Source organism: Mustela nigripes, chromosome 12, assembly GCF_022355385.1.
Source record: "Mustela nigripes isolate SB6536 chromosome 12, MUSNIG.SB6536, whole genome shotgun sequence".
Taxonomy (NCBI): Eukaryota; Metazoa; Chordata; class Mammalia; order Carnivora; family Mustelidae; genus Mustela; species Mustela nigripes.
Window position 1 is genome coordinate 10,870,094 of NC_081568.1, and position 25,462 is coordinate 10,895,555.

The 25,462-nt window shown below is 41.0% G+C and overlaps 1 protein-coding gene across 1 annotated transcript in view; it reads right to left on the reverse strand.

Annotated features, from left to right (window-relative positions):
* DNAH5 (dynein axonemal heavy chain 5) overlaps positions 1–25,462 on the reverse strand; it is a 205,275-nt gene that overhangs the window by 157,851 nt on the left and 21,962 nt on the right. Inside the window, exons 13-22 of the mRNA XM_059416774.1 lie at positions 21,190–21,275; positions 20,070–20,391; positions 18,916–19,122; positions 13,632–13,803; positions 11,198–11,343; positions 6,003–6,168; positions 5,133–5,372; positions 3,755–3,945; positions 3,579–3,666; positions 777–910 (exon numbers count right to left, since the gene is read on the reverse strand). Of these exons, the coding sequence (XP_059272757.1) occupies positions 777–910; positions 3,579–3,666; positions 3,755–3,945; positions 5,133–5,372; positions 6,003–6,168; positions 11,198–11,343; positions 13,632–13,803; positions 18,916–19,122; positions 20,070–20,391; positions 21,190–21,275 (1,752 nt within the window). The remainder of the gene's footprint in view (positions 1–776; positions 911–3,578; positions 3,667–3,754; positions 3,946–5,132; positions 5,373–6,002; positions 6,169–11,197; positions 11,344–13,631; positions 13,804–18,915; positions 19,123–20,069; positions 20,392–21,189; positions 21,276–25,462) is intronic.

A 25,462-nucleotide genomic window follows, 5' to 3' on the forward strand; every position in this document is an offset into this window, starting at 1 on the left:
TCATTCTCTCTGAACTGACTAACAGAAAAGATGTATTTGCCGAGGGACAACCATTCCCTCAATACTGAGAGTCATTTTTAAAGAGTCAACAGGTCTTGGGGGGTAATGTGAATATAGACTGTTTTGAAGTAGAAATTGACTTCAGGGTTTTGAACCCTTCTAACAAGAACTGATTCACCTGAATAAAAACAGGGCATCTGGGAGAAGAGTAGAATGGAGGAAAAGTTAACCTGAATTTACACCCCTGTTGAGTATAAGTTGGTACCAACAGCACTACTATTTGCTCTGTCCTCTGTATTATCTTATTTCCACGTGGCAACACACATAAATTTTCAGCTGATGGTTTATGAGATTTACCTGACTATAAACATCTGAAAAACTGACTATAAATCTTACTAGGTTTCAAATGATACTAGTCGCTACTGGTATCACCGATTCTCTGAAAGTGAATCGCTTTGAAACATACCAAATTGTTTAACAATTAGGTCTATGTGTACTAAATCAGTGAACACATGGGTTTACAGCATTAGACAGAACACAGTGTGAAATGTAGGAATAATCGCTCTTTTTCAGTTTGCAATCTACGAAGAAAAATCTTAAGTTAAAACGAACATTTGCTGACCACATCCCAGGTTCAGTAGCTTCCACCCACTGCCAGCCCTGAAGGCACAGTGGTTAATCCCCAGGCTGTGTATAGGACAAGCTTGTGACCTTTGACCACACACAGGCACACACTGTAAAGCACAGGGCTCTGACGACAAGCCCTCTTGACATACCTTTTTGGTGGAGTTGATGATTGTGCTCAGCACGGAGACTAATTTCACAATCTCTTTGTTGTCGGACACATTCTTATAATAGTTCCTGGTTTGTACAGGAATGGGTAAGTTTACAGAGGCTACCTCAAAGGTATCTAAAAGCAAAAAAAAGCAAAAGAGAGAGAGAGAGAGAAAGAGAAAAGTTTATCTCAACAGCAAAGAGAATATGCTTTAAAACACTGAGGGGATTTCTGAAAGGAAGACACTTCTATAAAGGAAGGACCTCTGACAGCCTCCTTCCTTGCAAAAGCAACTGAAAATGGGGAACATTTGTCAATATCAGTTTTTCAGAACTCTGGACATTAACCAAAGCTGGCAACAAGCCAAGTGGTGCTTCTTTATTCAAGAAAAAATGCTAAAATCGGGGTAACAATAGTGAGTTTTGAGGTGTTTTACTTCCTTAGGCCCACGGCCCCTCCCTGGCAATGTGGTAGCCTTGAGAAACACAGCCACAACCTAGACAACCTAGCAGTCACCAAGGGGCCAGACTGCACTGGGACATTTGTCCCTCTTTGACCCACTGGGAGGTTCTCTGGAAAAGACCCATTCAGAGTTTACTGTTACTTGACCTGACAGAACTCACTGAGTAAGGGCAGGAAAGAATCCCTATCACCAAGGCATTTGTTAGAAAACATCAGCAACAATTAACTTCACAGACGACTGTGACGTTGATATTAGCTGAGCCAAACAAGAGGCTGGCCAAAAAAATTAAAGATCTGGGGAATGAGAGATCCACAGAGGGCACTGGAAAGCCTTGACTTATCCCCTGGGGCTCTAGAAAGTCATGCGTCTTGTACAGAGCTATCCACATGCCCAGGAAAGCCCTAAAATGCCCCAGTCTTTTACTTGGGCCTTTCACAATCAAGTAAATAAAAGCTAAGGCAGAGTTGAAAACTTCCTGAGTATTCAGGGTGATCCAGCATCCATACAGCTCCCAGGGAAAGGGTGTAAGCCTTAGCAGTCCAAAGGATTAGAAGTCTCTGCACAATCATTAGCTGACCTTCAAACTAACCAGCCAGAGTCCACAGTAGTGCACACCACAGGAAAGACCAGTCTTACAGAATTAGTCCAGGAAAGTCAATACAGTCAGTCACAGAACAGTAACAACAGACTCTTGGGGCGGGGTAGGGGTAGGGGGTAAAACAAGCAGATTTTCAGAGCTGTCACACTATATGCTTTAAAATACCAAATTTGGGGGGGCACCTGGGTGACTCAGTGGGTTAAAGTCTCTACCTTCAGCTCAGGTCATGATCTCAGGGTCCTGGAATAGAGCCCCACTTTGGGCTCCGTGCTCCATGAAAAGCCTGCTTCTCCCTTTCCCTCTGCTACTCTCCCTGCTCCTATGTGCCTTCTCTCTCTCTCTCTCTCTCTCTCTCACACACACACACACATACACACACACACACAAATAAATAAAATCCTTATAAATAAATATCAAGTTTTCAACAAAAATAAAACCAGTAAGCCATGCAAAGATAAAGAAAAGCAATGCCCACACATAATAACAGCATTCAATAAAACTATACATGAGAAAACCCAACGATGGAAATTACTAGACAAAATTTCTATCAGCTTTTATAAAATGTTCAGAGAACGAATGAAAACCCGTTCTAAAGAATTAAAGGAGTGTGAGAATTGTGTCTCACAAAATAGAGAATACTGGTAATGAAACAGAAAAACAAGAGTCAACTGCAAATTCTGAGGTGGAGAACATAAATGGAATTCTCGAGAGGACCTCAACAGATTTGTCACTGGAAAAAAAAATTAGTAACCTTGAAGATAATTTAAGATAGAAGATGAAGTTATTGATTTGAGGTATTTCTTCTTTTGTAAATTTCCCGCTAAGTGCTGCTTTAACTGCAATTCATAAATTTTGACAATCTCTCTTTTTAACTCTCTTTTGTCATGACAAAATTATATATACAGCTTCTCATTAAACATTTTTTCTTTGCAATCTCAGATATAACTCATGACTGAGCATAGTTTGAGCTTAGAAAATTCTGAATTTTAAACTATTCTAGGACATAAAGCGATGTTTCCAAATAACATAAAAATTGAAATGGACACAATAACATATGCTTTTTTGGGGTTAAATAAATAATTCCGTAAGTTGTGGGCAAAGTTGCTTTGAGCTATTTTTATCCTCCTCAGTAACAGACAATTTTAAAGAGAAACCTGCTTCAGTTTCTTCTCATGGTTCGTTGATTTATCACACAGGGAGATGAAGAAAAATTGAAAATTACATGGGGTCTGCCTTTTGCAGAGTTGCCTTAGAGTTTGCAGGACTAAGGGCAACATTTAATGTCATTAGCGACTTAGATAGCATATGTTCTCTAATTTTACAGACTACAAATGAAAACCATGAGATATACAGCAAAAATCACAACATGTCAGCACAACAGGACACATAATGGGTTAAGATACAAAATGTGTCTTAAATCTCAGAAAATATTCATTGTGAGGATGGCAAGTTTCTCTTTAAACTGTGAGATTGAAGTCCTTCTTATGCCCCTGTTCCTAGCATTACATTAGACCAGAAATCAGTGAGGCAGCCACATTTGGGACATACACACTAAAGAAACACAATTTATCATGGAGTCATTAAAACACATGGATTTTTATATTACATTAACTTAAAATAGGCTCGTAAATTAATATTCCAATCAACACTGATTTACGAATTGCATGGAGGGAAAAATCCATTTGAGCTCCTTCAACATTGCTTTTCAATGAATGGTTCAAAAGAACCAAAGGAACATTCACCTTGAGGTCCGTTTTCTCCCATTTCAACATCAGAATCACTGTCTTCATTATTCTGCAAAGCAGCCATTTTTCTCTCCTGCATCTTTTTCTACAAAGTAAAAGGATATTTTTCAGCTCGGTCCCATCGATACAAGCGGCACCTTCCATATGCAACGATGCCTTCACCCCACACCCACCTTGGACAGCAGCTCGCTGCTCCACTGTCTAACCCCCTTGGTGACACTGACGATGCAGTCCACGGCTTTATTCAGTGTCTGCTGTATGTCCTCCAGGGCAGGGACCATGGCGATGTTGGGAATGGCCAGAGTGATGCCTGCCCGGAAAATGGGCCGGCTGTTCTGCTTCAGCCTAGATGCACTCTTACTGTCTGGGTTAACACAAAAGAGGGAAGGCTTACAACTTTTTTCATTTAAAGTGGGGTTTATTTCCTTTTAAGCCAGGAAAATTAAAGCACCTGGAACAACACATAGGACATACATTATCAGACAAATATTTGGGGGATGAATGAAAGCTACGGAAGAACTCATTTTGTTCAATGTAACGCAGTTCAGTGGAACTCGACAAAGTTTCTGCTGATCTAAAACACCTCAAATGAGGCTGTCCACACACCAGCCTCCCAACGAATTAGTTACATGTGGAGCAACGAAGCAAGGCATGAAGAACAACAAGAGTTGTCAGAAGAAGCCAACCTCAGAACAAAAAACCAGTTTGGAATTTCACATAAAACATATGCCTTTTCTACCACAGTGTGTATAACCCAATCTGGGAGCAGTTAAAGAGTGAAGATGAAATAAAGTGTAACTCACCATCTATTTCCAAGGGCTTTTCAAGTTTCATATAGGTATAACTATTGGTATAGGAATAAATACATAAATGTGTGTGTGTCTGTCTGTCTGTCTGTCCACATGCATGCATGTGCATGTAACTTTATATAGTTGAAAATACCTTCAATATATGAAGTTGGGGAAGACGTGTGATTTAATATTCAGCACATCAACCAATATATCCCTTTGTTAGATAAAAGCACTATCTTCTGTTCCATGCTACCAATCAAAAATCTCTTCAATGTATCCACTTTTATTCTACTTTTAATTAAATATTAGGGACACTTCCCCTTAAATGCTAATATTCAAAACAAATAGGGTTTATTACCCTATCATTTTGCAATTTGAATAATGTATTTTCATTTTTAATTGAAAATTTAATTTCAGAATGTCTCTAGATTTGATGGATTTTTGTGGCTCATCTGGGAGACGCAACACCCATTTCTGAATTTTGCTGTCGAGAAAATGATTGTATTAAGAAGGAACAAACCAGCTGGAAAGTACTAAATTGACACAAAAGTAGTAAAGAAATGTTCTGCTTTGGAGAGTACGGATTAATAAGATCTACTTCACAAAAGTGTTGGGATAATCAAAGTTCTTACAAGGAGGCTCTCAATAAATGATGGATTTTTAAAATTATTTTAAAATAACAGGAACACACACACACACACACACACACACACAAGCAGCAACCTGGGCTGCCAGTAGACAAACTGTGCTTAATTATTACCCCGGAAGTTTGTCATGTTGGAGGAATGAATACGCCTGCGGATGGCCTCTAGTGTGTTCCTTGTAACTTTCAGAAGCGCATCCATGTTCTGGTGGTTGAAATGGGAAAGCAGCCCACAGGCTTCCTCCTCTAACATCTCAGTCTCCTTCTTCTTTCTCAGGATTGTCGCCAAAGGCAGGAGGCCTGCCGGGGCCTTGCGGGATGGTGTTGAGGTGTCTGACTGTCCTTCTTCTCTCTTTGCTATTAGGAGATGAGAAGATTGAGAGAGATGGAGAAAGAAAGAACCACCTACTGTAATTAAAGATGAGAAAACTGAGATAATTATACGCAAGTTGAATAATACTTAAATGTCAGGTTTCCTAGAAGGTGAGTCCATCAAAGAACAGGAAGAAGAAATTGGGGCACGTGATGGGCTGATGAAGGCCTCTCCTACTCAGTGTGCGGAAACAGGAGGAGAGACAGGAGTTATGGCTGTAAAGACAAGGCCAGACCGCAGGGCCCTGGGTTCTGATGCTCTCTCTCCCCCACCAGTAGCCATAAAGCCTTGGGAGAATCACTTTCCTTCCTGCCTCTCAGTGTCTTCATCTGTTCTACAGAAGCTCTGCTTTAGTACAGGTAGAGGTTCTCCGATGGGGATTCCAACCCATCAAGCATCCTACTCTATCAATAAGGTACATGTGTGTAGTTTAATCAAAAATAATGGGGTGAATGACAATATGCCCAGAATCATAATTTCAGATTTATAAATATCCTTATAAAATGAGGAGAGTATTTATAGAAAGGTGAATTTAATCACCACATAGAAAGTGAAATTTTAGTTTTCAGTAACGTCCTAGAAAAATAAGACCCTTCCATGACCCCATCTCTTACCTGAACTTTCATTTTTTGAGCCAGCACCATTCATATTAGACACTATGTCACTTTCTTCTGTGGATAGAACTTCTACATCCAGCAACATATTTATTAGCTCATTCACTGCTTCCTCCACTAATGAGCTTTTAAAATTTAGTATCTGAGCGCCCTTTACACAAAGGTCCTATCAAAAAAAAAAAAAGAACATGGTGTCATATCTGTCTAGCTCTTGAGACTACAGCAGTAACAATAGTAATGTCATAGATTCCGCTTCTAGATGGGATTTTGGCCTCCAACGATGCTTGGCCACACCCCTCACATGAACCCGGGCCAGGCATCCCATAAAGGAGCACATCAAAGATAGGGATTCTACTGAACAGCACAGACAGACCAAAATGACACTTACTTCTCCAACAGGGGGGAAATACCTCTGAAAGTTTATCAGCAGCCTCTCTTTCCATGAAGTATCCTTTATTTCACATCAGTCTGCTCTAGCCAGCCTTCCTTCTCTCCTCACCTTTGGCAACAAGCCACAGTCAGCCCCTAACTAATTTCAGATTCCTCTCCCCTCCCGGGAGAGTCCTTTTTTTTTCAAGAATGATATTTAACAAATATAAACTAATATGACTGGGACACTGGAATCAATTCTGTACAGACAGATAGACAGATAAATAATGGATGGAAGGACGGACGGATGGATGAATGGATGGACGGACGGATGGATGAAGATAGAGACTAATGATACAAACAGTCAGCAATTTACCACCTGGCTGGACAATAAGCCCTTGCGAGAATAGATTCTGTTAGTTGGTCACAGCCCCCAGTTCCTTTCCAAGCCCCACCATCACTCATCTTGAGACTCTTCTAATGTGCTCATGGACCATCTACTCCAAACGTCAGCTTCATGGCTCATTTACCTCCTCATCACCAATGACTTTCACCTCTACTCTACTGCTGCAGGGCACATGGCGTTTTGATACCATTGACATAGGAACATTCTGATGTGTCCTGAAACAAACTATTAAACTTCCTTATCATCAAATAAAATATAAAACAAGTTGGGAACGTCACTCCCAACTCAGAACTTCACCCAACTACCAAACTCCATCCCTAGCTTTGAGACCATCAGGAAAAAAAGGTGTGTTGGAGACTGGATAAGAGATGGGATAGAGTTAGCACCATCCAATAATAAGTCTATACTTACAAAATTCCTGGGTTCAAATCCTAGCTCTGCATGATTTGGGAAATCCTTGGTTCCCAATCTGAAAACTGGTGACTATGGTAGAACCTACCTAAGTTGTTGGGAATATTCCATAAGATAATGTACATAAAATACTAGAACAGAGACTGGTAAGTACTCAGAAAGTATTTGTTTTGTCAGCAAATCATACATAATCACAAGACCTACATTTGCCCAGGCTTGTTCATCTCATGCCACAGAAACCAGTTCCTTGTCCTCTGACAGGTCACTCTATGTGTTTTAAAATCTGTATCATAAATCCCTCACTCTACACACTGTTTCCTAATGACTTGGTTTCTCAGTTCAACCATTCTTTTGCAAATACCCTTACTTCTATCACTCCCTCAGCCTTCCACTGCCCCACTCAGGAGAAGCCCAAACCACATGAACCAGGTAATCAACCCTCTCCACCTGCATACACAAGTCAAGGCAATGCAGGTATTGTACTGGGAATTCGTGATCCCCAAATTCAGTCAGGCCCCCAAAACTACCCCAGAATGATTCTACATGACTATAGTCATGTTCCTCTACTGGCCCCCATATCAGCTGTATCCTCAAATCCTTGTATCCTCAAATCTTTACACCATCCTCTCCCACATACTCAGCTAATAGCCTTGATTTCTACAGCACAAAGCAAATGACACAGGGACTCACCCAACTCCCTGACCCCATGCCCTCACCCTGAAGACAAACTGGCTTCTATCATTAATCCCTTTTCAGTGAATACAGTATTTCCCCTTCTCCCTAAGAATTATCACATAACCTGAGTTCTAAATCATGGACTCCTCTGCTTCCCCAGATGCCATGCTTACTAACCATTCCTCTTCTCTTTCTCCCTTCCCCCTCAGCATAAGAACATAAGAGATGAACTTCAATGCAACATCTCTCTCTTCCTCCAACTATCATAACAAGTTTCTGCCTCAGGGCCTTTGCACTTACTGTTCCCTTTGCCTGGAATTCTCTTCCCCAAAGATATTCACATGGCTTGCTCCTTCACTTCCTCTGCTCAAATGTAATCACAGAAGTCAGCCCTGTCCATCAACATAAATCACAGCTCTCTGTCAGCTATGCCTTTTCATCACTACCCTCTTAATTTTTCTCCATTGAGCTTATTACCACTTAACTGATTGCTGGGTTTTTGCCATTTTTGTTTATTTGCTCTTCTGTATCCTGCACTTGAAAAGGGCTCCATGAAAGCAGGAATTTCATCTGTTTTGTTCACAGCTGTATCCCCAAGCAGTGGTTTGCATAGAAGCACCATAAAAATTGTTGAAGAATAAATGAATTATAAAAAGTAAACAAATTCAAGAGAAAGCAGTCACTTAATCGGTAATCACTGATTTTGGTAATCAAAATGCAAATTAAAATTAGGTTCTATGATTTTGTTACTTAAACTAAAATTAATAAATTAGAATTTCTGATTATTTATTACAATAAATTTACTATAGTTTATTTATAACAAATTTGTTGTTTTATTATATACCTCATTATAAAATCTTTATTACAATTTATTACAATTACAATAAAACAGTATCTGTTGGAAGATAGTGAAATTGGTACTATCATAATCCTGAGGGCATTGTAAGTTGATGTTATCCTTTTGAAAAGCAATTTGGCTACAAATATTAAGAAGCTATTAAATGAACACACATTCTTTGATGCAATAATTTTACTTTGAAGGAAGAAATACTCCCAGAGGAGAAAAACATGGTACATATAAATATATTCATTATAGCTCTTGGCAAAAACAGCAAAACTTTGGAAACCATCCAAATGTCCAGCAATGAGGAACCAGTCAGTAAATTAAGGTACATAAGCCCAATAGAATATTCTGAAGGCATCATTGAAAAGGTTGACTACGAAAGCCACATAGCAACATGAAAAATATTTCTTGAAAAGATGTTAAGTGGGAGAGAAAAACACTGTTTGCAACTTTATTAAGAGGCATATAAATAGGCAATACACCAAAATCATAACAGTGGCGGTCTAACTGATAAAAATCCTACTTCTCTCCATTTTAAAAAATATTCTAAAACTTGGGCTTACATTGAAAAGGAACATTTTTATAAAATAATACTAAGAATAGGGGTAATATTAAAACCATGGACCCCAGTTTGCCCAGAGGGCAAGATCACGACAGGGGAGGTGGGGATTTGGGGGTCTGGACAGAGTTTGTAAATCTCAATAAAGGAGGAAATGGGCATTTCTAAAATGTAGACATTAAATTTGGATTATCTAACAGTAATTTAATGTAAACTGAAGATGACTGCATATCCAGAAAAGGGTTATCAGGACAGGCCTGAGTCTGAAACTCTGCATGCCAGGTTGGTCTCTGGCTGGTGTCAGGGCCTGGATGTCATGAAGGTTCCCACTCTGCCTTACCCAGCTGTGCAAACAGTGCGGCTACTCCTGCCAACCTGTTTTCCTTCTGGGTATCTGGAATTTGGGTCCATCCTAGGCAGAGGGTGCCTTTGTGGCCAGACCCTTTGGAAACCCCAGGCACTGAGTTTCTCAGAGGCTTCCCTGTGCAGAAATGTGGCAAACACGTTGCTGCATTTTTGTTGCTGGGGCGAGAGTAAAACTCTCTGTGACCTCTCGTGATAGCGAGACAGTATAAGGAAGCTTACACAAGCAGTCCTCCAAACTCCCGCCTCTTTCCCCTTAGGGTCTCCCTATCTTTACCACATCCCCGTAGTAAATCTCAATCCTCGGTGCAACTAAAGGCTGAGTTCCAGGAGTCTTTCTTATAAATCTTATGTCTTAAATGTTACCTTAAAGATTATCTTAAAGATTAATCTAAGATTAAATGTTATCTTAGGGCGCCTGGGTGGCTCAGTGGGTTAAAGCCTCTGCCTTCACTTGGGTCATGATCCCAGGGTCCTGGGATCAAGCCCCGCATCGGGCTCTCTGCTCAGCGGGCAGCCTGCTTCCCCCTCTCTCTCTGCCTGCCTCTCTGCCTCCTTGTGATCTCTGTCTGTCCAATAAATAAATAAAATCTTAAAAAAAAAATGTTATCTTAAGTCTTAATCTACCATTCTCATAAATCATCCTTCTAGTGGTGATGTCTTAGGGACTCCTGACATGCCAAATTAAAACCATCCCTGATGAATTCTTGTACTCAGGATGCCCATCAGGAACACTGCAAATGAGAATGCCAAAATGACATTCCCAAAAGGCTGCTTCATGGAGAGAGCATGGTTTCTAGGATCTTAACCCCAGCATAGGGGAGAAAGGGTTCCTTTTGCCAAAAAAGTTTGAGAAATAGTGGGCCAAAGAAAATTAAATGGGCTCTTTACGTAAGAGAATTTCTGACGACCTTTATTTTAACTGTTAATATGTAGACTCTGCAAGGGGAAGGGTCCAGCCTTTACCCTGAGCAGTTTGAACACAGACCAAGCCTTCCTGTTTTCCTGGCAGTGGCTGCAGGACTGTGTACCATAGAACACCAGTTTGGGAAGTGGTGTTCTCCAGAAATGTTTAAAGAAGAAATGCTGTCCCAAAGAGATTTAAAACAAATGTCTTATTAATTAACACTAGCCTACTGGAAACTTCAACAAAATAGCTCAATTCTTCAAAAAATACGGAAAACGAGAAATGTGTCTCATGGCAATTTCTCTCCTACTGATATGAAAAAAACAGTCTGTTCCTCATGTCTAGGTGATGCCTTAGATACGCTCCTCTTCAGTTTCAAATTACTGTCAGAAGGCTCAGCATTGGATCACATCTATCACAAACCAATCACAGACAGAAAAAAAGTATAGTTTATGCATCAAAAAATGTCATTTATTTAAAAAATTTTAATAAAGGGGTGCCTGGGTTGGTTAAGCTTCCAACTCTTGATTTTGGCTCAGATCATGGCTCCGTGCTGGGTGTGGATCCTGCTCAAGATTCTCTTTCTCCCTCTCCCTCTGCCCCTCCCCCACCCCAACTCTCTCAAAAAAAAAATTAACAAAAACATTAATTTCCTAATAACCTTTGTCATTTGGAGGAATTCTGCACAGGTAAGTGGCTCCTCCTGGGGGAGCTGGCAAAGCGCCGTGCTGCTCATTTCTTCCAGAACGGCATCAATGCGGAACTCCATCAGATCGTTGACCCGGTCAAGCAGCAATTCCAGGTCCTCTTTGGAAAGAATAAAAGAGATTAAGCATTTTGTTTAAAAAGAAAAAATGCACACAACTTGGGGGCCTGGGAGGCAGTTGGTTAAGCCTCCATCTTGGTTTTAGCTCAGATGGTGACCTCGGAGTCATGAGATCCAGCCCCACATCAGGCTCTGCTTGAGATTCTCTCTCTCTCTCAACTAAATAAATAAACCTTTTTTAAAAATCCACCTGACTAAACTGCAGTAGTGAAATCAGGATTAAAGTCACTCCAGCCCATTTCTCACTTGGGTTTCCGCACACTGTTCTTCCTCTAACCAGCTTCCTTCCTGCTCCGGCTCTTTCCACCTGCCACATTCGGACTCCGACTTGAAGAGCTCACTCCGACGCAGCACCACCAGGAGGCTTCCTGGGAATCTGCACTTATTGCCAGCAGCCCCCCTCCCTCGGCCCTGGCACTGACCCCAGAGCATCCCTCCATCACCGCATGTACCCTACTGCCTCCTCATCGACTCGTCACAGGCCTTTCCTTCTGGAACCCTCTTTGTCATCCATGATTCCTCAACACAGCCTATTCCACAGAAGGCAGCCAACAGATGGTCTTTTTTTAAGATTTTACTTTGAAGTGATCTCTACACCCAACATGGGGTTCAAACTTAACAACCCTGAGACCAAGAGTCGCCGAATCTACAGACCGAGGCAGCCAGGTACCCAAACAGATACTATTGAAGTGAAATTTCTTCAATGTTTCCTTTACAGTTACTATCATAAGGTACCTTTTTTAGAATTGTGCTGAAGTAATACTGAACACTAAGTTCCATGGACAGAAAGGTCAATTCTAGAGGAAATTAACACTTTTACATCAAAAGTCAGAACGATGGTTAATAAAGCTCCAGCTAAGGGATGATACCGTTTCAACGGATACCGTAGAGTGAGTTCTCTTTCATTCTGATACGGCTTTTGTCTGGGGAATGAAGTTAAAATTGAATCCATGTTATACACTCATAATGTGTCAAAGACATAAAACACTCCCTTAAATAAATATCTTTGCTTCCTCAAGAATAAGGCCCTAGAAGTTTTCAATTATCTCTAAGCTAATACCAAGATACCAAAAAGTTCTGCCTGGTAAGCTTATTTCCTACTAAAAGAGAGCCAGGCTTCTATGTGAGCATGCGTGCACAACATAATTCTTCACTCTTCTGATTCTTGAAAGCTCCTTCAAGGACATCTGTGACCCACCACACCCCCACAAGATGTTCACATCCTAATCCCCCACAAATGCTACCTGATATGGCAAAGGAAACTTTGCAGATGTGAGATATAGAGACCATGCCTAATTATCTAGGTGGGAATTATCTACACTCAGTGGGGTCACTGCAGCCAAAAGGGTCCTTGTAAGAGGGAGGTAGGAGAGTTGAAGTCAGACAGAAGACAATTTACCCATGAAAGCAAAGAAACAGAGAGAAAGAGATTTGAGAATAATATGTTGCTAGCTTTGAGGATGGAGTGACTATGAGTCCAAAGGATGAGGATGGCCTCTGGACACTGGAAAAGATTCTCCTCTAAAGCCCCCAGAAGGAACTATCTCTGCTGACATCTTGATTTTTAACTCCCAAAGAGCTATTTTAGACTTCTCACCTCCATCTTGGATCTTTCACTTAAATCACAAAAAGAAAACAAAATCAGAGAACTAAGGAGAACTTTAGAAACTAGCTCCTGTCTCCAACTAACGTTATAATAAAACATCTAAGTGTAAACATTCTAATCCTAATATTCTCTAGGGAGAATAGTATTGAAGTCTACCTTGGTAGCCTATTCTAATTTGGTTTGGAAAACTCTATGAAGTTTTTATGCCTTCCATAAATACCTCCTTCTAGAATGTTAGCCTATTTCCTCCTGTTTTAGTTCCCAGGGAAATGTATTTTGGGAAGACTATTGGTTTAGAGGCAAAAGAGCTGCGGTCCAAACTCATCCTTTGTGCTTACATCTCTGTCACATCAGAAGTCACTCGGCATCTCCAGATCGGTTTTCCAACTTTAAATTGCCCGTCTTATTTAAAGTCTAGTGTCCGATAATAATAATAATTTTTAAATGTAGTTAATCTCTGGGAATAAAATTAAATAGTGAATATACACAGTTTCCAGGAAATCAACAAGCTCATGCATTTTGATAAAACTCCCTTGGGAACACTTTACGAATAACCCTCCCATTGTATGATTTACATCACAGTTCTCTAGGAGAAACTATACAGTAGACAATAAGAACTCAGCCTTTCAAAATGAGAAATAATGACCATTCAGACAGACTTACTGATCTTTGCAAAAGTGTTTTTTAAGTACATCTCAATGTTCAGTGAGGTCCAGGTAAGGGCAGCCAGGCCAGGCCGGAGAGCTTCGTCCACTTTAGCCAAATGAGGGGCCATCAGCGGCTCTACGGTGGGAGGCATTTTTGACTTCACTCTCTGATATTCAGCCAGCATCATCTGTAATGAAATGGAGGTTAAATGATCAATTAATATCACACTTTCAATATTTTGGGTTTTTTGGTCCAAAAGGATGGCCTCTATTTAAGGTCCAGCTCCAAAGCAGCCTGGCAGCTACAGGGGTAAAAACAAAACAAGAATAGAAGTTGAGAAATCACTCCCTAAACATAAATTCCTAATCCAATGAAATACAGCTGAAGAAGAGGGAAAAAAGAACTTAAGAGTAGGAGTTTCACACCCCTTACCCAGTCGAAAAGGGGAGAAAAGTTCTAAGGTCAAGTGAGTTTCCTAAACCAAGTTACCAGTGCCTTAGCCTATGCATCATGAGGCTCATTCCTTCAGCTTTGCACGCGGGCACCCTGCCCTGCCTGCTCCTCTGGGCACTTCCTGGGATCATACTCGTCACCCTAAGTGTGGGGGTCACCAGAAGTCCGCCTCAGCCACTGCTGAAATCGAAGGCCAAGTTTTGATGTGAGACCCAAAGCATAAAAGGAGTCAGGAGCCAGCGTTTTTGTCAGCAAATGTCATGGCTTTATGTATCACACATACGCCAAAGACAACCAAATTCATGTCTCAGCCCATATCTCACTCCTAAAGTCTAGATTCATCTATGGCGAAAGAGTATTTAGTATCTCCAACTGAATATAAAAGACATTTCAAACTTAGCATCTCCAAACCTTCTCTGCCCACAGCACTCTCCACTGGCGGCTCCTGTCTTTCACACCCCCAGGCAATGCATCAGGATATCTTGGTTGCTCCATATTCAAGAGATCTGTATCTGACCTGCTTACCATATGCACTGCTCTCACCACCACTAACTCTCCTCTAAATTATTTTAGTGGTCTACCATTGTGTCCCTGCTCCATCAATGCCCCCTACAGTCTATGCTCAATTTAGCGGTAAGAGAGATCCTTTCAAAATGTAAATCAGACTATTAACCCCATTGCTTACATGGCCTCATGCCTTCCTATCACATTTAGGGCTACAGGTTCTTCTGTGAGGCTGCACTGATCTGGTCCCCATTACGTCTCTGATCTCATCTGTAATCACTCTTCTCATCCCTCACCTACTCCCGCCCTACCACCTTCCTGGCTGGTCCCTAGCTTCAGGGACTTTGCATCCCCTTCAAATAATTACTCAAATGCCTTCTTCTCAATTAGGCCTATCCTGAATATCTATTTAAGGTTGTAAGTTTGTAAACCATCACCAAAAACCACCTACACACTCTATCTCTTTGCCCTGCTCTATTTTTTGCATATACCTGTCAGCTTCTAATAGACTATGTAACTTACATATTTGCAATGTCCGTGGTTTATTTGCTGTCTAAGCCAACTAGAATATAAGGACAAGAGTTTCTGTAAGAACAAGAAATTTTGTGTGTTTTGTTCAATGAGTCTCAAACAGTACCTGGCACATAGGAGATGATCAATCAATATTTCCCTCATTTATTAATTAACTATTATCAGGAACATTTGTGACTGGAAACTCATGGATTCTGTTCCTACGCTGAAGTTTATGGGTTGTATAATATTGAACTGTGTTGGTATTTTTTTCATATCTTATCATTTTAAATAAGACTAAAAGTGCTTCCAGCGTACCTCTTTTGGTAATGTTCGTATTAATAGTAATTAATTATAAGAAAGTAACTTTAACACACTTCTCAAATACAATTTTTTTCAAGTTCGTATTTGTAATGTGTGTGTTAATATTACTTTGTCATTAGATCAATGGTTACCCAAGCATTTTCCCTGAAATACTAGCCCTAAGACATTCTGTAAGAAAAATGGTCCCTGGCTGGAAAAGTTTGGAAAACACTGTACACACAATCTGCCTTCTTGGACAATCTCAATTAATATTAATGATTCTGAGAAAACTGCAAGAAGGAAATAAGAAGCCCAGTGGATTTTTGTGAATTTTATTAAACCCAACATTTCCCAGATGGACCACACAATCCTTTCTTCATACAATTCTTTTCCACAATTTCTCTGTATCTTTTCAATGTCCATGAAAGCCACTTTGGAAACACCTACCTTGATGGTTCTATTAGTACCTACTGACACGTGCTGAAGCATATCCACGGCTTAGCTTTTTTCAATGTCCATCCCTTATTCTACCCAGGAAGCACATCAGCAGACCTTCTACTTCTCCCCTTCATCCTTTTTAACCCCATGAGATATTATTCATTTTATAGGTAAGAAACTGAGGCTTAGAAGGGTAAAATAATTTGCCCAAAGATAATGATTTGTATCCAGATCAAATTGGTTTTAGAAGGTATACTCGTAACTATTAGTCTAGGCAGCCTCATCTCGTTTTGAACTACATTCCAAGGAGAAGATGAAGAAAACAATCTCTCAGCTACTTTGGTATATCCACGGGAGCCTGATGGTACAATAATTCTGCAATAGCGGAGGTGGTCCCCCAGACGTGCCAAAATATCTGTTCTTACCAGCTTGGATAGGGACATTTCACTCTTTCAACCTCCAAGATATAATAATGCCAATTAGATGACAATTTACTTGCTCAAATTGTCGTTTATATGACATTTTAACATTTTAAAACATTTTTTGGACCCTCCTTCCCTTATGGTGTAGGATCTGTGTCCTCTCCTTGAATTTGGGAAGACTTATGGAGCCCATGTGATTACAACAGAAGTGGTGCTAAGACCTGTGAGGCTCTCCTAAAAGCCGTGCACTTTCCTCTGTGTGTACTGCAATGCCCTCTCTTAGGACCCTGAATGAACATATAAGAAATTCTACTACCCTGAGATCTCCATTCTGAAAGACCATACACAGATGCTCCCGTCCTTAATCCCAACTGAGTGAAACTTCCAGTTTTACCCACCAAAGAACCAGACATGAGAATGAGGTCACTTTGGACCTTCCAGATCACACACTTGCAAGCCAAACTAAATAACCTTAGTCAATGCCACAAGGAACAGACAAATCACCTAGTCAAGGCTTGCTTAATTCTTTATCTACAAAATTATGAAATCGTTGTTTTAAGCCACTATATTTTGAGGTTGGTTGTCACCTGAACAGAACACTGAAATAATCATTCTGTGAACCAAATTATTTTTAGCAACTTTATATTCTGATAAATATTATTTCTTAGTAAAAAATACTGGTTTTCCTAACAGGCAAGAAAAGACTAAAGGGGAATCTCAACATGCTGACCCGTATTTGATGGTGCCACATTTGAGGAACGTTGGTCCATTGGCAATATCAGTTTTTTAATATAACATGAAGGAGTGGAAAACAATAGACTCCAGGTCTGGTCCAGGTTCTACTTCTGCCAGTTATTAGATATAAAACCCTGGCTAAGTCATTTAACTACTCTGAGTCGTGGTTTTGTCATAAGATAATACAATAGTGTTCTATCCCAATTATCTACCATGGCTAAGATTACATGGAATAATGAGTAGTTGAAATGTAAAGCGTTACGCAAAGGCATGGCTTCCCTGGCCTCATCCTATGAGGTTGTCCACCGTAAGATGGCAATGAGGGTTTCCACGTCAGACATCACAGCGGCATCTCCGCACTCATCTTGCCGTCCTTCAAGCTGCCTTTGTCCCTGGGGATCATCCCCTCCTGCATGAGGACTTTCCTACCCTCTCCTCCCACCTCAATGACCAATCCTTAGTTTGTCTGCATCCTCCTCCTCCTCCTCCTCCATCAGACTTGCTGATACTGAGACAACCCAGCGTTTCGCCGAGACCCTCTACTCTTCTTTACCTCTGCTCTCCTCCTTGGCGATTTCACCCAGGACCATGACTAAATACCAACTATGTTTCAAATTTTATTTTTTTTTAGTAATCTCTGTACCCAATGTGGGGCTCAAACTCATGACCCCACGATCAAGAGTTGTATGCTCATGGGATGTCTGTGTGGCTCAGTTGGTTGAGCATCTGACTTTGGCTTCGGGCCAGGTCCTGAGCTCCTGGGTCACAGGATCAGGTCCGATCTCAGGCTCCGTACTCAGCAGGAGGTCTGTTTGGATATTCTTTTCCTCAGCCCTTTCCCCCTCTCTTGCTCTTTCTCTCTCTTTCCTTCTCTGTCCCAAATAAATAATCTTAAAAAAGAGAGAAAGAGAGAGAGTTGTACAATCTCCTGACTGAGCCAGGCAGGTGCCCCTAAATACCAACTATATTTTTAAAACTCTCAAACTGGGGCGCTGGGTGGCTCAGATGGTTGTGTCTGCCTTCAGCTCAGGTCATGATCCCAGGGTCCTGGGATCAAGTCCTGCATCAGGCTCCCTGCTCAGCAGGGAGATTGCTTCTCGCTCTGCCTCTGCCCCCCTCTCTCTCTCGAATAAATAAAATCTTAAAAATAAAAAATAAAATTAAAACTCTCAAACTATGCCTTCCACTTTGACTTCTCCACTCAACTCCAGACTTAACATATCTATCTGCCTGGATAACACCAGGCAGCTCTAAAAATCATCTTGTGCTTCAGATGGAAATTATTGATTCCCTCCTGTCTTCCAAAATTACAGTAGACCCCGTCTTTGCCATCTCTAAATGGAACTTTCATTCTGGGCCACTGCACATTGTACAGAAAAATGACCTACACAGTAATACATAATCACCTTACTTTAGTAAATCTGTTGAATCGCTCACACCAAAAACAAAGGAATCATCCTTGAGTTCCCTCATAACCTGCTATTGGCATTATTCTCTGATCCACCCATCTACTCGGCTGCCACCCTATTTTAATCCCCCTTCATTTCCAACCTGAGCCACTACATCAGCCTGCACGCCGCCTTCACTCTGACACTCTTGTCCCTCTAACATCTGTTCTCTACCAGGAACAAGAACAGATTTTATTACTTTAAAAAAAAAAAGCATCCTCCCTCTTCCTCCTGCTTCAATTCCTACAATGGCTTCCTGGTGCGTTCACCAGGTGAATTCATGGTGCATCCACCATAAACACACCCTGGTTTTATGAGATCATGGACGACCTGGCCCTTGTCGACCATACCGTCTCATTCCCTCAGGCTCCTGTCCGGCCATCCTGAGTACTTGCTGCCCCTCAACAGTGACACACCATCACATTTTTGTTTTTAATACAAACTGGGGCTCGCCAGAAAGGAGGGGAAAAAATTAAAGTACCGTACCTTCATGTTACTGAAGTTCTTTTTGTATACATCTCGTTTCTGGAACAGGGCGGCTGCAAATGGTGAAACTTCTAGACCCATCTGTGACATACACTCTGTTTCTCTAAACAAGGTTAATATCTGAGGGTCAAAGTTGACGAACAATTCCCCTGTACGTGGAGCCTTCACCAATAAAGACGCCTTGAGTCCTCTGTGAATTTCCTCAATCTGTGTGAAGAGATCAACATTTTTACTAGTAGAAAGTTCAATGCCTACACAGGATATCTAGCTCAGCCATTTCTGGGAACAATGACCAGTAAGTATTGTTTCATGGATGGGTTCTTCTCAAATTAAAGACAACGCTCTTCTTCTAAGGTCACTTTCAGAAAAAGGCCTTCAAGCTCTTGGCAGTGAGGCCATGCAGTCAATCTGACAGAACAGCTGTGTTGTGACTCTCTCACTTCCAACAGGTAAGTAGACACAGAAATAGTGATGGCTTCTCAAAAGCCATTTAGCATTGTGGTACCTTCATGCCTACTCCATTATTTTTCCTAATATAAGTTTCATAAAATCTACTAAACTCCATTTTCAGTTATCTAGAAAAACAGTGAATACCACTATGGAAACATGTTTGTTATAGGCTCAGGCACCAAAAACGGAACCAGGAAAATGAGAAACCACATTAGAGGCCTTGTCAGTCTGAATTTATTCTCCATAATACTTCCTGCCAATCTACAAAGAGATACAAGTGTTGGGAGGGTATGAGATACAATTTGATGAACCTAGTATAACCAAAGAAAACTTAAGACTTCGCTTAACAGAGACATACTAGTATTCACTGACCCATTACAGAACTTAATGGATATAAAAAAATCAGAAATCCTAATCAACTAGGTAAAAGAACCAATAAACAGGATCTTCTTTCTCCCTTAGGACTCTGCAAGTTAAATAAAAATGAGTTTCTGTTACCTGGCTTATAATTATTTTTTCAAAATTGACCATTATTTTTCTTCATGGATATACTATACTCTGATTATCTACATTCAATCAAACCTGCCTTAGGATCTACCCACAAATCCAACTTCCTACAGGAATGAAGCTGTCCAGTGCCAGCAGAGGGGTCCCCACTTTTGACAGTGAAGATGTCTTGGAAGAGCGCACAGGTAGAGACTCACCTGCTGAAGCCATGCCCTGTGGTACAGAACCTCGAACTCCAGGAGCACTCTGGCTACCCTGTTGTAACTACGAATCACGGGCTTGGCTTCAGGCGTCTGCAAAACAGTCGGGTGCTGCTGGAAAAGCTGCATTGGTTGCTGAATCCTGTAGAAGAGCTGACGGGCCCACAGAATCTTGCCGGCGATGGGAGGCTGATCTCGAGCCAAAGGAGGATCACATTTCTGCTTTGTGTACAGCTTGGAGATCATGTCAATGTCAGCCCCATAGTTCTCAAGAATACGCCGGTATTTGTCATCAATACCAAGATTAGGTATGTTCAATCTGATATTTTTAAAAAAATGAATGTTTTGAATTAATGAGCAGATACCTAGCAACCTTCTTTATTAAGAGTTATTTTAAAACTTATGGTAATGGAGGGGCGCCTGGGTGGCGCAGTCGGTTAAGTGTCCGACTCCTGGTTCCAGCTCAGGTCATGATCAAGGTCACAAGATCAAGCCCTGCACTGGGCTCCATGCTCAGCACAGAGTCTGTTGTGCCTCTCCTCTATTCCTTCCCCACACTCACTCACTCTCGTTCGCTCTCAAATAAATAAATAAATAAAACCTTTTAAAAATATAAGGTAGTGGAAAAGAATGAGGTATTTATTTGGCATTTTAAATAAACCAAAATAGCATCAATCCATCCATTATATCTCAATAAAGTGGTTTTAAAAAGTAGGACTGGGGTGCCTGACTGGCTCAGGCAGTAGAGTATATGACACTTGATCTCAGAGTTGTGAGTTCCAAGCCCCATGTTAGGCATAGAGCTTACTTTAAAAAAAAAAAAAAAAAGGTTCATCCTTAAAAATCTAGGCAAAACCATTAACCCAGTAAGAATTTTTTCAAATTACCTAAACATTAATATGATAAGCAGTCACAAGGTACTTCAAAGCTAATAGGAAATAAAACAAATTCTTAATCATCTTAAGAACTTAAAAACTGAGACCTTGTTATGCAGAATGACAAGAAAGGATTTTCTTTCTATCAGAATAGGAAAAAATAATAATAATGAAATAAACTAAACTGTGCTCATATGACCCCCGTTTTAGAAGACAAAACAGAATTTGTTTCAAATTTTTACCTTTCAAATTTCTTTAACATACTTAGAGCTTGATTTGTGTTTTGAATTTTTTCAAATGTAACATCCATGAACTTCTGCAACTCATCCTAAAATGGAATAAAGTCTGATTATAAATAGTGAATCTGCATTGAGAAATGCCCTGTTCATAAAAAAAAAAATTTAGAGTACACCTTTTATATCAAAGTGAAATTGACATACAATGTCACGTCAGTTTCAGGTACATGTTGATGTGACAACTCTACACATTACTCAGTGCTCACCACATCAGTGTAGCCACCATCTGTCACCATAAATTATTACAATATTATAGAGAAAAAAGTCTTATTGAGCAGCAAGACAAAAGAGCGCCCCATGCTCTATGAACACATACAATATAGGACAAAATACAACAGAAAACTTAATATTCACCTGAGCTTAAAAGATAAATGCCCAGAAGCCAGAACAAAGAGGGACTTGAAAGCCAGAGCAGTCACAGGAGCTGGAGCCGGCACCATGAGAGGCTCCATGGGCCTGGGGGTTAGCACTGGGGTTTTACCACAGGGTGGGCAGAGAAATTGTGGGGTCTTAACACTCTCAAGAGATCCCTGCAGAAAGCCAGGGCCCTTTAAATGCAGCCCAGCGCAAGCAGTGATTCTGTCCGCAAGGTGGGGAAAGCAGCAAGGGGTCTTGCCAACTGCCCAGAGCTGTGAATGGATGAAACAGGCCATCATGATCCTATATTTCCTCCATAAAGGGCCATGCAGCCACTATTTTCAGCTTTTACAGCAGGTACCTTTCAGAACTACTCATCCTCCACTATGTGCAGAGGCACCCATATATAATTCGTAAAAAAGACACAGAGCGGGGCACCTGGGTAGCTCAGTGGGTTAAGCCACTGCCTTCGGCTCAGGTCATGATCTCAGGGTCTTGGGATCGAGTCCCGCATCCGGCTCTCTGCTCGGCAGGGAGCCTGCTTCCCTTCCTCTCTGCCTGCCTCTCCATCTACTTGTGATTTCTCTCTGTCAAATAAATAAAGAAAATCTTTAAAAAAAAAAAAAAAAAAAAAAAAAAGACACAGAGCAAGATTTAGCCCTTGGGTATAGTTTGCTGACCTCTGCCCTAGAGCAAATGAAATCCTGTGTCTGTGCTGCACTTGGGAGAGGAGTCTGAGTTTAGACTATGCATGACATGGGAGGGTCTAATCTAAGAAATTAATATAACAGGTAGTCTGGGGTGCCAAAACCACTGGGGCCCCAGCAGAAGGAAAGCAAAAAGCTAATCTATGGAAACACGTCCATAGGCCAGACCATAAGTCCAGTCGAGAAAAACTGGTAAATAACTCCTGAGAATTTCAAAAGGAATGACTTAAATATATCAAAGTTTTAAGAAATACCTCTTTCATACAACTCTCAAATCAATTTTCCAAAATGATCTTCACTACGGTTGTCTTGAGGGCCTCACACATCTTATACTATTGTATAATTTTGTTCAAAAATAAAATTGCACCAAAAAATGAAGCATGTGATTACTTCTTTGTTCACTGTAAGACTTAGTACAGTTGTCATTAAAATCTAAACTGAGGGGGCACCTGGGTGGCTCAGTGGGTTAAGCCTCTGCCTTTGGCTCAGGTCATAATCTTAGGGTCCTGGGATTGTGCCCCACATCAGGATCTCTGACCAGCGGGGAGCCTGCTTCCCCCTCTCTCTGCCTGCCTCTCTGCCTACTTGTGATCTCTGTCTGTCAAATAAATAAATAAAATCTTTTTTAAAATATCGAAACTGAGTTAATCAGAGACAGAAAAATTATTTCATTATTTTCTGGAACATTACAAAGTTTCAATCAATCTTTTTTTTTTTTTTTTTGGTCAGTTTTACCAGACAGAAGTTTTGAGCCTCTACCATTCTAAAGGAATCATTAACTTATGTAGTGATAAAACCAGGAAGCCAGTTTCATAGGCGGTGAAAATTAGTACCAAGATGAGCATGATAGTACACAAGTATTTTGGCAAGACAACCAGTTAGAAATATCCAGAACACCACTGGAAACACTCAACATTTGAAGAGACATTGCTACCTGGGGAAGTAGAAATGCGCCTTGCCCCAGTCAGCAGAGCCCCAGAGTTGAAGGATCACTAGACTTATGACAATACATTTTTGCTCTCTGTACTTCTCACTACTCCCGCTGAAACTATATATAGGAAATATATATATATATATATATATATATAGACTGACTGATGTTATTTCTGCAAAGACCACATCCTAAGACTCAGAAATTGTCTTGCACTAAAGGACAGTAGAGTTACCCTACCTAAATAAACCCTCAAACGTCGCCCCACATTCACAGAAAAAAATTGCATATAAACTATGTACAACTAGAACAAGTGCAATGTTTCCATTCCCTCCCTCGAACTTCAGACAACAGCAACTTTATTGAACCCTAACACCTGTACCTGGTTTTCCTTGTTCTTCTGCCCTGTGGCTTCACAAAGGCCTGTGCTAAACTCTGTATGAACATCTAAGACACTGAATTCGTCTTCTTTCCCCTCGTCCTTGGGTCCTGTCTTAGTCTTGTGGAGCCTAGTCTTGGGATCTTCAGACTACTCCTCTTATTAGTTCTGGGCTCTCAGATCCTGCTCAGTTTTTTCTCCTCTCAGCTTGACATCTCAACAGCTCATACTTTACTAAATACTGCCTTATCTGCCTGCTGGAGTAAGTATGCTTCTAGACTTCCAACACTCTCCTAGTTCCAAGGTACTCCCTCTCTTTGACCAATCAGCACCAGCAGGAACCCTCAACCTGGATAGGATTCCGGGCTCTGATCCCCTGGACGGTAGAGTGCTGGACACAGCCCTGATCCAAACCACTCATCTACCCCTACCCCACCCTCTAAGCCCTCTAAGCCCTATCTTGTGTACACCGCAGTTACTGGTTCCCTCCATCCCTTGTCTCCAAATTTCACCACCTCTGCCCTTAACTCCAACCAGAGCTATGGAAAGATCAGTGTTTTCACCCTGATTTTATAGAGATAAGGGCTGAATTCATGAGAGTGGATGAGTAATTTAAAGGAGAAAGGGGCTGATTAAGAGAAAGAGAATGGAGGGGCACCTGGCTGGCTCAGTCGGTGGAGCGTATGACTCTTGATATCAGGGCTGTGAGTTCAAGCCCTACACTGGGTGTAGAGATTACCTAAAAATAAAAATCTTTAAAAAAGAAGAAGAAGAAGAAGAATCAGAGGCAGCAGCAGCAGCAGCACCTGTGTGCTCAGAAGGTTAAGCACTGTACTCTTGATTTTGACTCAGGTCATAATCTTGGGGTCATGAGATCAAGCCCTGCATTGGGCCCCGTGCTCAGCGGGGAGTCTACCTCTCTCTCTCTCTATCTCTCTCTCTCTCCCTCTCTCCCTCCCCCCAGTGTGTGTACTCTCTCTCTCAAATAACTGAATAAATCTTTTTAAAAAGAGAGAGAGAGAGAGAATGGACAAAGCAACAAAGAAGTCAAAGGAACATTGGTTATCCAACCAAAGAGACATGGTGACCATGTTTGAGGTGTAAGACGAGATAAACAATAGTGCTGACTTTAAAAAATAAAAGATTAGTGAGAATAGGAACTAGCATCTGTAACTAATGCCTTAAAACCAGGCTGTAGGGCATCTATAAAATAGTGTTCTTGTTATTATACAAAGTGGGCACAGTCTTGGAAAGGTCTCCCCACTCCTCTCACAACCCTCACCATGCACTTGGACGTCTAGTTCTAGCGTCAGGTACGGCCTCCTTTCTGAAGCCTTTGCTAATCCAAGCCAAGCAGAGGGTGGACAAGGCTCCGTCCTGTCACCGGTGTTGCAATGAGTCTCTCCTGTGTGACAGCTGGTCCTCCCTGGAAGCTCCCTTAGGACTTCTTTGGAATATGTCCTTTTATCTTTGAATCTTCATTTCCATGACAAGATCAGAACATTATACTGTTATAGTTGGTCATTTTAGCCACTAGTCACCCTATTTTAGCCACTATTCACCCTTTTAATATGACGGGCTCATTATTCGAACATATATGTACGTTTTAGTCATATCACATGTCTGCCTCTTCTGTCTGACTGCGAGCTCTGAGGGCAAATCCACATGACTTATTTCTGTCCTGGTTACCCACAGCATAGAAGCACAATGCCTAACTGATATGCAGTAAATACTTGTTTAATTGCAGCAAATCTAGTTGCTATTAATTCATGACTCACACAATAATTTGGCAAACATTCTTTGCTCTCCAGATATGTGCGGTGCCCTCGAGACAGAAACAGGAAT